The sequence below is a fragment of the Crocodylus siamensis genome, chromosome 1 (genome assembly GCF_052110815.1).
Source record: "Crocodylus siamensis isolate JL-2025a chromosome 1, ASM5211081v1, whole genome shotgun sequence".
In the NCBI taxonomy this organism is placed as follows: domain Eukaryota; kingdom Metazoa; phylum Chordata; order Crocodylia; family Crocodylidae; genus Crocodylus; species Crocodylus siamensis.
The window spans coordinates 339,744,463-339,758,689 of NC_143395.1; the positions used below are offsets into that span (position 1 = coordinate 339,744,463).

Here is a 14,227-nt window from a genome sequence, read left to right on the forward strand (position 1 = left end):
GATACGGCGTTGGCAGTACCCTGTCTGACAGTTTCCCAGCTAAGACAGGGGTATGACAAAGATGTTTGCTTACTTGGCTATTTTTTTAATTTTATTCTTGAATGGTCTAAAATGGGCTAACAGGGAATTGATTCTATGCACCCATGATTTTGAATGACCCTATCTCTGTCCTGCTTTATGCAGATAATGTATTAATAGCATCACAATCCCAAATAGGCCTCCAAAGATTACTAGATGCTTTTCAGCAGTATTGCATGTCAGATAGCTTGGACATCAACACAGCTAAATCCAAGGAGCTGGAAAAGAAACTGGAAATGGTGTCTTCTTTTAAATATCTTGGAATCTACTTTTAGCAAAAATCTGAGACGGAATAAGCACATTGAAAATGGAAATACTAGAGCAAAACAAGTCTTGCACTGAGTTTTATTTTTTTACAAGACAGGCAGAAGAGCAATTTTGGAAGCACTAGAGGTCTGTTGATCTAAAATAGTCCATTTTATTGTATGGAGCAGAACTTTGGGGAGCTGACCCTAGGCCCCATTCAAAAACTGAAAAGTTTTCTAATTACCTTTTAAGGTGACTTTTATCTCTGTCAGATTCTCTGATGTGGGGAGGTAGAAGTTATGTGCTCTAAAACTGGACTGATAAGTGTGAGCACCATAGCTCAGTCAAGAACTCTAAGGGCATTTATACACATACCTTTTTGTCCCGCTGCACATTGGAAATCCTGCGGGTCGGAGTAGATTCAATTAATCAAGCCTGCTCCGCATGCCAGCTGATGCGCACTGTGTTGCTTTGTGTGCAGTTGTATAAGCGACGAAATGCATGTCAGTGTGCAGAAAATGGTGGCAGTGCACTTTTGAACTAAAACACCTACAGTGTTTTAGTTCAAAAGCATACTGCTGCCATTTTCTCAGCTGCAACACCAGGTGCTTTTAAAAGTGCCCGGCGCTGCGGCGTAAGCTTGTATACAAATACCCTAATCTACTGGATAAAAATTAGCTCTTTCATGCCTGCCAGATACTCTAAGAAGTGCATTCCAGAAGCTTCTCCATTGCCAAATAAACCCTGGTTTGAACGGTTAAATAACATCTATATTCTCCTCCAGCCAAATGGCCTGGGAAATTACTGAGTTGCTGATCAGAGATGCCAGCATGCAGATGGACATGCTGCCAGTGAGACTGTGTTTTTTTTCTTCATTAACTCAGTGTTTAAAATTTCCCATTAATAGAGAGATCCATTTTCCTCTTATTTCTTCAAAAAAACCAAACAAGACTATAAGTAATAATTTCTCATTTATCTCATTCTTCCCACAAGAGCATATGCTGTCTAAATATGGGGTCTGACACCATCTGCCCACAACGGCATATCTCACAACTGTGAATCTCAGTCTAGTAATGGCCTCTCATTGTTTGTAGTTTTGCACCAGACAGGTAGTTTTCTAAAGCCAAAGGAGTAGTAGTGTTAGTTTTAAAAAATAGGAAGTTTTGAGACAGTCTGGCTTCCTTCTAACTTTGGACCCTGTCCTATATTCCTTAGATGTATTTGCCTTACGCACTGAATAAGGACCAAACATCAAATAACTCTTGTTTTGTTTTAATGTTCACTACTTCATTTGATTTTTTTTTTTCTTTTCTTTTATGTTATCATACACTGTTTTAATTTTGTGTAGGCTTGTGGAATGAATAATCTTACGCGTTTTTTAGCAAGAATTGTCTAGGTGTGGCTGTTTTTTGTATGTAATGTTTATTCATTTTATTGTTTTGTTTTGGTAAAAACTGTAAATTAATCACTACTCAATGATATGATTTATTCTGAAACCTCTTCTATAGCGGAAAATCATGTTTAATACAAACTTGGGTAATCCTTATCTCTGCATGCCATACCAGTTGCAAGGAGGCAGGAGTGGTGGGGGGCAGGGATATTATTGTATAACAGCTGAAAATACTTTTAAAAGTAAGTAAGAAATCTTTAGCTCAGAAGTTGTTATATATGTTGGGTGCTCAGCCTTTTGGCCCCACAGGTCAGATGCAGAGTGTGAGGCCAGTTCATGGACTGCATTGGACTCTGTAGACTAGGATCAGGCTGCATGCTGCCCTGGCTTGGTCCTGTGTGCAGGGATTGTGCTCTGGGGACCCCAAGCCATTCCTGTCTGGTTCCATGTGCAGGGATTGGGCCCTGTGCACCCAACCTAATGTCTAGGACCATAGCCCACAGGACTCCCCATACATCTGTCCATATACTGTTACTGCTGGACTTCAGAAATGTTTAAATGCATCATGGGTGTTCAGTAGGGGTGTGCAAAACAGGCCGTATTCAGTTTGGATTCAGTCGGCCTGAATCAGGGACTGATTCGATTTGTTGATTTGGATCACTGTCCTGATTCCATGCTGATTCAGAGAATTAGCAGTTTGGTTATAGATACAGCTTTAGATGCTTTTTCTATATATGTTGAGGTACCAGGTGTGGCTTGTGAATGCTGCAATGGTGAGGTGGGTAGAGCGTCCCACAGGAGCGCGGGGGCCCTCCCCCCCACATGCTTGGCACTGAACCTGGAAGTGCACCAGACATAATTCCGATACACTTCTGGGTTCTCCGTCAAGTGCGTTGGGGGGTTGCCCACGCTCCCCTGGCTCTGTGATCGGTCGCAGGTGACCCAGGAGGCACCAGTCTCTGAGCGTGCTTCCCAGCAGACCCGGAAGAGGACTGGAAGTGCTGCTGGTCCACTTCCAGGTCTGCTGCTGAGCATGCTGGGGCGCCCCCTTTCTCCTCCCTCGCGCTCCAGTGGGATGCTCCATCTGCTGCAGCATTGCAGCACTCACGAGCTGCCTGGTACCTTGAGGTATATAGAAAAAACATTTAAATCTGTATCTATGTCCAAATCATCAAATCCCTGAATGGATTTGGAGGGTTCCAATTTGATTCAGAGAGATTAAAGGGTCTCCTGATTCGATTCAGATTTGGAGAATTGGCAACCGAATCAGGCTGAATCTCCACCGAATGGAATCTGCAATTGAAGTAATTGAAGCTTCACAGCCCTAGTGCTCAACCTTCCACCCAATTTGTTGTTGGGTGGACAATCAGGACTCGTAGTAGAGATGATATCCTTTTTTTAGACCAACAAGATATTTACCAAAAAAATTCTTTAATTGCAGGCTTTCGGGCACAAACACCCTTCATTGGGCATTGTAGAAAAGATTGTAAAAGTTCTCCTGGGTAGAAATGAAAGTTCATATTTCATAGGATTTCACAGAGGAGTCAATAGATAGAGGATTCCTTTGGGCAGTCAGTTCATAGCTGGTATGGAGCCTCTCATCTCCTGTGAGAGTCTGTGATGATGCATATTACCTTGAAACAAAGGCAGGAGCAGGATCTTAGGTTTCAAGTGGTCACAGTTGCTTCCTGCTTGGGAAAATATGAAGATTTCACTTCAAAAAATCTATTTTATTGTTTTTGTTAACGTTTTTTTAAATTTCTTGGGTGGGCTACTTTCTTAGGAATTTCAATCTAAGTTATCACTCCTTGTTATGGTAATCCATGGCAGGTAACCTAGAAGAATGGCTCAAAATTAGTGTACTAAATAGTCAATCCAGTTTCTTCAGATGTGTCCACCATTTAAAACCATTGATTTATGAGGAGTATTTTGTGTAAAGTTACTTCATTTTGGCAGATAGGACTTGGAGCTTTTTGTCACACTCTTTTACATTTGATATGTGTTACTTTTTAATGAGAAGTATGGAAATTTCATGAAAATATTTGCACGTCCATACGTTTGTTTTGTTTTGCTTTTTTAAAACTTGTAGCCATGGGGAAACTTACTTTAGTTCCCAGGTGTTTAAATTAACCCTGGAAGTTTTTCAAAGAATGTTCATTTTTCAACCAGCTTTAGGTTTTAGACTAGTATTGTTCCTTTTCGTTTCCATATTCCATTCTTTCTCCTCATTTGTCACATAAACCCACCCCACAAAAAACAAAAAAAACCCAAAAAAACAAAACCAAGACATCCAATGCTCATTTAAGACTTCCACTTATGTTTTGCATTGTGCAGTTTTGTTTGTTTAGATACAGGGCAGGAGGAAGTTGAGAAATTATTCAACTGCTGTTTGTTTGCATTTCATAGTAGGGTCGGAAGGGACCTGATCAGACCTGATTTGTCTGTTATATACACCAAATAACCAGAAATGCTTACTTAACTCAATCACAAAGTATGGGTTGGTAGTTATTGGACAAGGATTATAAATACTCATAATTTGTGAGCTGGCTCAAGAGATTAGATAGAGAAAAGCTCTAAATGGTGGGGTGGGGTATGAGACCACACCAGCAAGATTCAATGGATGGTTCTGATGACAGTTATTATGGAGGCGGAGGCACAATCCCAATGCCTCAGATAACTTTGCTAGTGTTTTGTACCCAATTGTTAAGACTCTGGGCCGTCTTACTGAGTTGTATCATTAATTTAGTGCATGTCTTATTGTGCTATATTTATAAAAGTAGATTTAAAAAACTTGCTGTTTCCAGTTCTTTTTTTATATAGGAGAGCATATGGCCTGTAACTCAGTTTTGAATAGAGTACTTTAAAATGTACTTTAAAAAGGCTTAGACTATAAAGAAGATATTAATAAAGTATTTAACATTCTCTGTTTAAATTCAGATTTTACTTTGAACAGTTTTTAAAGGAAAAGCTGTAATGTAATTATAGGTTATTGTTTATGTTACAAAGCTTATAATTTAGATATCAATTTAGATAATATTGATATAATCTTATAGTTTAGATAATTGGTATTTTCAAAGGGTACTCTGTTTTAATTTAAATTATTTTATTGTATTGACTTATTTAAATGTCTGAGTTACAAATAGACTTGTATGCATAGGGGTATACATGTGCTAGATATGTATTATTAATTTCTCATACCACATATCCACTTGTTTTTACTTTTGCTTAGTGAAAGTGAATGAAGCTTAAGACTGGAGCAGACCAGATTATTGTAATTTGTTTCCATATATTGGATTTAAGTGTTGTTTCACATTTGAAAAAAAAATGATATTCAAATCTGTAAACTTTGTGGGAAAGTAGTATCCTTAATTGTTTGACAGGCTCAAACTGGGTTCTTAAGATCTATCTTTTTTCTTTAGAGTTTGTTTACTATCACTAGTAGTGCATAAATTGCAGCTGGAAATTAGAAAATGTTCTTAGTTTGCCTGTCAGAGAAAGAAAACCTTGCTTGTCTATGAATCTGAAATTTTGGCTTTTAGTAGTAAAACACATGGTGTTATGTCAGTTTTCCCACTTTGGGTGCTTGTGCCTTGAAGTGTATAAGATACATGCAGGTTAAGCCACATAACAGGCTTATTTGAGACTCAGAGTATTGCCCAATTAATAGTCAGTTATTATTCTCAACATGTATCAATGCTGTACTGTAGGAGCTGTGATACTCACTGGGTCATGTTAATATCAGGGCTGCTTTTAGAGGTGTAAGGAACTCTAAGTAACAAGGTAACAGTTTTATATAACATGTGAGGACCTGTGGAAATGTTGTTCCTGCATGAATTAACTTGCATATCTTGATTCAGCTTAATAGGCCTTTCATTCTAAAATCAGTGGTACTGGCAAATGGCTACCGCCATTACCATCAGGAATTTTATATGTTTATGACTTGCACCTAGCATTCGTCTGCTTTACAGAGTTGTGGTAATCAGTTCTTTAGAAAATAAATTACTGACATTTTAACATTTGCTAGCCAAAACAAAAATGAACTGTTGGGAAAATGTATTTGTAGTGAAATTTGAAATTTTTTTTAAACTTCATGCATAGAAGAATGTATTTTTTTTGTTGAAAATCATTCTCATTTTTCAGACTGAAAACCTGGAGAGTACTATAACCATACCAGATATCAGACTACACAGCAATCCTTCAGCTTTTAATGTGTACTGCAATGTCCGCCATTGTGTTTTGGAATGGCAAAAAAAGGAGGTATCCTTAACTTTGGCATCAAAGAACACTGTACAAAGTGGGGATTCAGATAGTGATGAAGAGGAGGAGTCCAAAGAGCCACCCATCAAACTTCCAAAGGCAAGTAACTCTGGATTGCTTTTCAAGTGTGGATGTGCCAAATTTTTGGACAATTTTGTAATAGCGTCTCTGGATCCCTTTATTTTATAATTAGTCATTAGGAGGAGTTGCTAGATCACATCAGTACTCCACCTAGTCCAGTATCCTTGCTGACCGTGGTGAATTATTTAGGAATCTCTAGGTAATCTGTAAAATCACTTACCTGTAGAGGTTTATTTTTAACTCTCTCAATGAGGAATTGACTTATTCATAGTATTAGGAAGATTTTTAAACCTTCCGAAGATTTAGTTTTTATCCCCATCCCATTCTTCTCTAACCCCCCTTCTTTTGGTATCTTAAATAACTCTTGGCTTCAGTATCTTAAGGTACAGATTTCCACATGTTGATTACTGCTATCTATTAAGATCTTAGAAAGATTAATTGATCTGTTGATTTTTTTTTTTAGGCTGTAGTATGTTTTTTAGGCTCTGTAATGCCTAATATTACAAGAATGGGAAATCATGCAATTTCAGATTCCATGTTTTAGACCAATTTATAACTCTAGGGTTTAGAATAAGACCTGAAAGTGAGACTGTTACCTCTCAGTTACTCCTCTTCTAATGCAGGAGTTTTTTTATATCTTACTTCGAAGTACTTGGTGTTGACCACTTGTGGAAAACTGGACCACTTACATAAGCTGCTGCTTGTCCGGTTTAAAGCTGATTTTATGCCCTATATCTGCTTGACCTTTTGTCTTTTTCAGTATTGTAAGGTTGGAAAATATCAGTCTTTTCCAAACTGACACCTTCTCAGTTTTTTGCATGCTGTTGCTGTTGCAAAGGGCATGCACAACTGTCTGGAAAACCAGCCCTTTATTTATTGTCTGTGAAAATTCCTTCTCAAAACTTCTGTGATGTCCACAGAAACCTAACAAATTAGGCTTAGAATGCTGCCTGTCATGTTGACCACTAATCTCTTTGTATTTCTCTGCCTGTATCTGTGCTATATCTAAATGCTAAGTTCTTTGGGACAGGGACTGTCTTTTCTCTGTGTGTTCTAGGTGTTGTGATAGTACAAATTAATTAATAGTAGGTCCAATCCATTATGGCAGTTTGTATGTAAAAGTGTAGAGCTTGTTTCCTTTGTCTGTTTATTTCTGCAGTTGGGGTTTATAAATCTGCTTGCTTTTAGTTGAGGACAAAGGATTTGTGAATTTTGCAGTGATTATTCCAGTTTAATTGATTTTGTTTTTTCTTAATCGTGTAATAAAAATGGAATGAATGTGACAGTAGAAGATGCATTTTCAGTTGAAATGCCTTTTTTTGTTCATAAAAACATTGTTTAAAATTATACTTTTAACAGAATTTTAAAGAAACTAAGGGGTCCTTGGAGTCAAATAGAATCTTTTGGATTGAAAACTGATTAAAAGATGTGTTGAAAAAACCTATTTCTTTGCTTCTGTTTTTTAATACCTTCTGAGGGATTAATAAATCTTTTTTTAAGATTCTGGTCTCCTTTGAGTTACTTCTGCATATTGCTGCTCAAGAACTACATTTTGTCTGATCTACATATGATGCAGTGCAGCCTTCTTGGAGAGCTCATGTGCCTCTTTTACTCTTCCCTTACCCCCCACCTGTCTCTCGCCCACTGGCTCCTCAATTTATATCTTCACTGATTGGCTTTCTTGCATGCATACCAGCCTCTGGCTTCTTTACTATTCATTCCATCCAGGAAGAGCACACAGACACACCAACTGCAGATGCTTCCTCAGCCTGATGAAGAGTATACTCCAAGAAGAATTTTTCCAGCTATTTGAGTTGGTCTAATAAAAGATACCAGATTTACCCAAAGAACCTTGTCTGCCTATGTCCTTAGACCAATATGGCTATAACCTACACCCCTCTTTTACTCTCAGCATTTCTGACTGTTTTAAGGCTGTACAATTCCTTGAACTTGTAGACACAAAGCCATGACTTGTGAAACTTCCATTTGTAACTACCCCCCCTGCCATTTGACATTTTGGGAGTTCCATAAAAGAAATGTCTTCCAGATTTATATGTACTTATTGCCATGTGTGAAAGCAACCGTGTTCTCTACCAGTGGGAGCCGACATTTTTACCAGGCTTGCCACAAAGTGACCCCACACCTTGCCCAAGTGGCATTCCAGTTTCTTTCCTCTGCTTGATCTGCTGCTTTGCCTTTTGTTCACTATGTGCTTCCTGTCTAATCTGCTGCTTTGTCTTCCTTTTCCTCCCCTCTGTTCCCTGTCTGATCTCTTGCCCTGTTTTCTGCCTGATCTGTCACTGTCTGGCCTGTCCACACCTTGATCTGGCATGTCTCACATACAGGCAGTCTGTGCCACTTGTGAATTTTGTGCCACATGGTCACACTGTTCCACACCTAAGGAGATGGCAAAGTAAGATGCAACCATTATAAAATGCTCCCTGCTTCTCTTGGAAATACGGGTGACTAAATACTGGGCAGCAAGTTTTCAGTATTGATACCACTCATTCTGCATTGGTAGAAATGCTCCCTGTTTGTTAGTTGAAATTGGCTAATAATGAAGGTCAGACTGTAGTGAGGCATACCCTTCAAAGCATCATCTTAAGGTGCTGTGGAAGTCTGGTACCAAGTCTCCATCTGTGCTGATTCTCAGGGAATGAGTTGTTACAGCTCCTGACTACAGAGCCTTTTCTCTTTCATTTAAGCTGTAACAGTTTTTAGGTGTGGAGATGCCTGACTCAGCTTCCAAGAGAGCAGGTTTCACAATTTTAATCTTCTGTTACCTTTTGGAGATGTGGCTCATTGACACTTTAATCTTTTTTTTCAGCAGTCAGTAGAAGGTGAAAGAATATTTTTTTTAAGATCTGGTCTTTTAGACTGATGAAATGGATGTGATGGAATATGAGGTCCACTCTGGACTGCTTAGGTGTCTCTTGAGGAAAGAGGCCTCCCTCCCTTTCTAGTTCCATCATCTTATTCTCAGATGTCTTACTTGAAGCAGCAGCAGTATGCTTCGTGGCAGCCATAAAAGAATTTCAAGAGATTACACATGTAGTCCCTGTTGGAAACAGAAGCATTATGGGAAGTTCTAAGGGACTTAAGCTTCGCCTGTCCCTGTACCAAAGGAAGCATGCTTCAGCTGTAACCAGATCTAAAGACACTCAACTAGTTAGCTCATCAAGAAATTCTTTCCATGCATTGACATAATACTTCCCCTTTCTACCCAAGGTTGTTTTGCAGCTCTTGATCTAAAAGGTTTTTTTTTTTTTTGGTGGTGGTGGTGGGGGGTTCAGTCTGTTACGCCAAGTAGCTTCAACAGTTTGGTCTGTGGTGAGAATGGTAGGAGGGATGGACGATGACATTGAGCTTTGGGCACACCTGCCAAAAAGGTTGGTTACCACAGAACCAAGAGAGGCGAAAACTTCTTTTTGAATTTTTACATTATTAGTCTACCATGTCAAAGACAGAAGAACTATATATTTCTGCTAGAGTTTCTCAGCAAGCTGTCTGTACTTATTTTCACAGCTAGATAATGCTACAGAGTTCTGTCTGAACCTGCATTTATCTAGTGATCAAGATCACTAGGCCAACAAACACTCTTTAGGTAAATTTTCTTCTTTAACAGAAAAGTCCTGCTTTCTTGAGTGTTAACATCCTTTCCTATGAAAGGAATTCTTTGTGTAGAAAAAAATAGAAACTTTCATATTTGATTGCAAGACAAGATGGGGAAAACAAATGTTCATTTTAAAATTGCCTATCAAGTAAAAATACAGTATTTGCAGTTAGAAAGAGGTGGCAGGAATCCACTTGGTGAGGCACAGGGCAGCATGTAGGCAAGGAGTAGTATGGGACCCAGGATGGCAAAGGACTCAGTACGGATGCATGGAGTGGTGAGGAACCTAGTGCGGAGGCACCTGGCAGTGCAGCCTGGGGGGTGGGGACCTGGCACCAGCGAGGAGGGAAGTGGTGTGGTGGAGGAGGAGGGGGAAGGTACCAGGGGTCAGGCTGCTTGTCCCTTTCTTCCACTTGCCCCTCCACCACTGCTTTCCCCACCACAGTAGTTGGGGGGCGGGGGGGGGAGACTTTAAGATGGTCCTTCTTTAATTACATTTTATACATGGAAAGTTATAACATCTTCTCCAGATGACATTCTGATCCCAGTTCCTTAGAAGCATACCTGATGGAGGTTGTGCCCTGGGGATTGGAGGCAGGGGTTTTGGGCATCTAGCTGTGGTGGTTTGAGGTGGAGGAAGGATGCTGTTGCAGGAGGAGGTGTCACCACCAAGAGCCTGCTTATCCTTTTCATAGCCCAGCAATTGTTGCAGTTTTTATACAGTGAGCCAGGATCCTACAGCCATCACCAAATTCAGGGCTTTGGATCTTTGCTCACCATATGAAAAATGCAGCTGTTGTGGGGCCTGGCAAGGGTTAACCTGGCCTTTTGGTAGTGACTTCCTCTGATACTTCCTCTTGCAGCAGCGATCTGCTCTGCCTTCATTCAGACATGCTTCCCTTTATTGAATTCCTAGGAATCACATGCCATGCACAGTACCAGCCCCAGCCGCATGTGTATATACATGCTGTCAGCTGGCCTCTGCTGTTCTAGCTCCGTTATCAGTCATATCAGATGCCTGTAAGAAGGAATAGACTGCCAAGACTTTCAGTGTAATAGATTGAGGTCACTGAAGCTGTCTAGAAAAGAACTATATTTAAGTACAGGTGGTCTTTGACTTGCGATATTTTGAGTTTCGACAAATGGCACTTAGGACCTTTGTAAATGGATACTGTTTCAAGGTTCTGACAGGCAGTGCAGAGGCCCCGCCCCAGCTGTGGCAGTGCCGGTGCTGAGAGTGGGCGCTGTGCCTGCCACCACTGACCTAGCTGAGTTGGGCACTGCCTCCAGACGAGCAGGGCTCAGCAGTGGGAGGGCATAGCTTCTGCTCCCAGCACTGCCATGCTCACCTGGAGCAAGCGGTGCCTTTGTCCTGAGCCTCCTCCACCCCCACCCCAGCTGGGTGAGCGGGAGCAGGGCATAACCCCTGCTGCTGTGCCTGCCTGCTCCATGCAGATCCAGGGGCACATGCCCTTCTGGACCAGTGGCGGAAGTCACCCCTCCTCCTCTATCCCTGAGCCCCCGGATAAGCCGCGTCTTTGTCCTGCATCTCTTTTCCCTCCCCCCAGCAGGACAGCGCTTGCCCTAGCCCCAATCCCTCCTTTGCTGACGGGGCATTGATCTGCCCCCTCCTCTGCCCCCTCTTCCACCAGGACAGACTTACCAGCTGGACGCAGCTATATCGAGCATCCTAAAGGAAACACTTCCCCATTTGTAACATTGTTCCTGTAGGAAAATTGGTTTCAAGTTACCATGTTTTGACTTATGATGTGGTTTTCGGGAACCAATTGTCGTGAGTCTGAGGACTGCCTGTACTCTATAATTAAATTATTTGTCTAGGGGAGTATTTGAATATTTCCTATTTATAGAAAGTAGTTACAGGCAGATTGTTACAGACAACACAAGAACAAAATATCACTGGTTCTAGCTGTATGCAACTAATGGGTGTGAACAAATGGTAAAAAAATCTTGCTCTTTGAGGACCAACAGATATTAAGAAAGCCATCAACTAGAAGGTACTATCAAATGGATTAAATTTGTGAAGTAGATACGTAGCAAAGCTGGATCTTTTTTCTTAGCATCAGTTCAGCATAGTATGAAATATTTACCTGCGTTTCAGATTTCTTTCCATTTTCTGTAAAGGTGCTTTCAGCTAGATGAGTATGTTGTATTTGCAAAAACTTTAACCACACAGTGAGTGAAATATGTGAAAGGACTTGTATTTGCTATTGGAATATCTGTAACTATTATGGGATGTCAGTTTAGTTCTAACATGACCTCTAAAGGCTCAATATAATCTTATGAACTTGCTTATTTCCTTTTTCTTTGGAAACTACTTCAATAGTGGCCAGGTCAGTTAGTTGAATGAGTGAGCTTATGGACCTTTGCAACAGACCCAGCCCTGTCGTCTTCTTTGTTTCACAGACAAGGGCTTGCTCTTTCCCTATGCTAGACTTATGGCAGAGCAGTGTCTGATTTCCACATCAATCAAGCAGAAAACTAGCAGATTTAATCATGGTCCCAAGCGCCAATCAAAATGGTTTCATCTAAATGCAGGAAGTCCTATCCTACAGTCTAAACCAGTGGTCTCCAAACTTTTTTGGATTGCGCACCCCTATCAGTAAAAAATTTTTGAGCATGCACCCCCAATATATGTAATTTATTTATTTATAAATTATATACATGTACTACTACACTAATATATTATGTACATTATAAAATATACACAAAAAATAGAAATTAAATTGTCATTGTTTTTACCTCATAATGTGGCTGACAAAGAGCTTGTACAAGTGCAAAGTGATGCACCTGGGGAGGCACAACCGGCACCATACCTACAGGTTGGGGAACTCCCCTCTTGTCAGTACAGAGGCGGAAAAGGATCTTGGAGTTGTCATTGACTCCAAGATGAACATGGGCCGGCAGTGTGGGGATGCAGTCAGGAAGGCCAACCGCACCTTGTCATGCATCCACAGATACATCTGAAGCAGGTCCAAAGAGGTGATCCTCCCCCTCTATGCAACACTGGTCAGGCCGCAGCTGGAGTACTGCGTCCATTTTTGGGCGCCGCACTTCAAGAGGGTTGTGGACAGCATGGAGAGGGTCCAGAGGAGGGCCACTCGCGTGATCAGGGGGCAGCAGGGCAGGCCCTGTGAGTAGAGGCTACAGGACCTGAACCTGTTCAGCCTCTGAAAGAGAAGGCTGAGGGGGGATTTAGTGGCCTGTTATAAACTAGTCAGGGGGGATCAGCAGCCATTGGGGGAGTCCTTGTTCCCCCGAGCACTGCCAGGAGTGACCAGGAATAACCTTCACAAACTGGCAGAGGGTAGGTAGGTTTAGGCTAGATATCAGGAGGTGCTACTTCACTGTCAGGGCGGCTAGGATCTGGAACCACCTTTCAAGAGAAGTGGTACAGGCTCCTACCCTGGGGGTTTGTAAGAGGAGGTTAGATGACCACCTTGTTGGGTCGTTTGACCCCAGTACTCTTTCCTGCCATGGCAGGGGGTCGGACTAGGTGATCTACTCAGGTCCCTTCCGACCCTAGAAACTGTGAAACTAGGAGTAGGAGAAACGTCAGCTCTGCCATTTTTCTGTTGTTCACTTGTGCTCGTATTATTAGTATTATCTTCAATCCGTGGTTTCTTTGCAGGAATCTTTTTAAGCCGCTTGTCCATTTTGTGAGGGTTAGTTTAGTTAAAACTAGATAATATAATCTCTAAATCCACTTAACCGGGCACATGTAAACTGCAACACGTCGCAATATGCTGAAAGCGAACGAACGCTTCTTCCCTCAGGATATCTCGCGTACCGTACATGACGTGACCGTCCGACATACAGACTGAGCGAGGTCATCAGTGTCAATCTGTATATTAAATATTAGTAAAGCTTAATTTCTTTCTTTTTTTTTAGATAAATAAATACAAATACAAGTTCTCATATTTTCTTTGCGCACCCCCTGGTATAGTCTTTCACACACCATTTTGAGACCACTGGTCTAAGCACTAAAGAATTTTTTAAATCTCTCACTCTCTTATGCAGACAGTTGTGAATATTAATCTGTCTCTACCAGTGTTACTTTAATTTGCTGGACTTCGTATGGGGGAAAGCTTATTAGTATTTACTTATTTCTTAGCATACAGTGGACATGTTATAGGTAGTGATATCCAAGGATTCTGGTTTTCTGATCTAAAATAAATCCCTAATTTTCAGCTTCAAAAACAAAACTCCAACCCCCCCCCCCCCACACACACACACACAGAGTAATGTTTCATTTTAATCATGGAAAAATGTGAATTGGGGTTACTTTTTTAAAACCAAAATTAGGGATTTTTTTTTAAATCTGAGAGAGCTAGGATCCCTGGTGATATTTAAATCAGATACCCGAATACAGCAGTTCCCAAAAGGTGTGCCACAGCATACTAGTGTGTCCTTGCCCACTCTTCAGTGGTGCTAGCTAGATTGGTGATAGTCAATTTTGTTAGCCCCAAATCCCCCCTTCATATCTTTTCTGAATTGAAATCTATGTCAATGATTTTCAACTAGGGTGCTGCAAAAATCAGAAA

At 40.9% G+C, this 14,227-nt stretch overlaps 1 protein-coding gene across 18 annotated transcripts in view; it reads left to right on the forward strand.

The window, feature by feature from the left end:
- The window catches only part of MYCBP2 (MYC binding protein 2), a 298,411-nt gene that overhangs the window by 33,913 nt on the left and 250,271 nt on the right, over positions 1-14,227 (forward strand). For all 18 annotated transcript variants that reach the window (XM_090023921.1, XM_090023940.1, XM_090023966.1 and 15 more), the window contains exon 3: positions 5,855-6,070. In XM_090023921.1, coding sequence (XP_089880047.1) covers positions 5,855-6,070 — 216 coding nt within the window. The remainder of the gene's footprint in view (positions 1-5,854; positions 6,071-14,227) is intronic.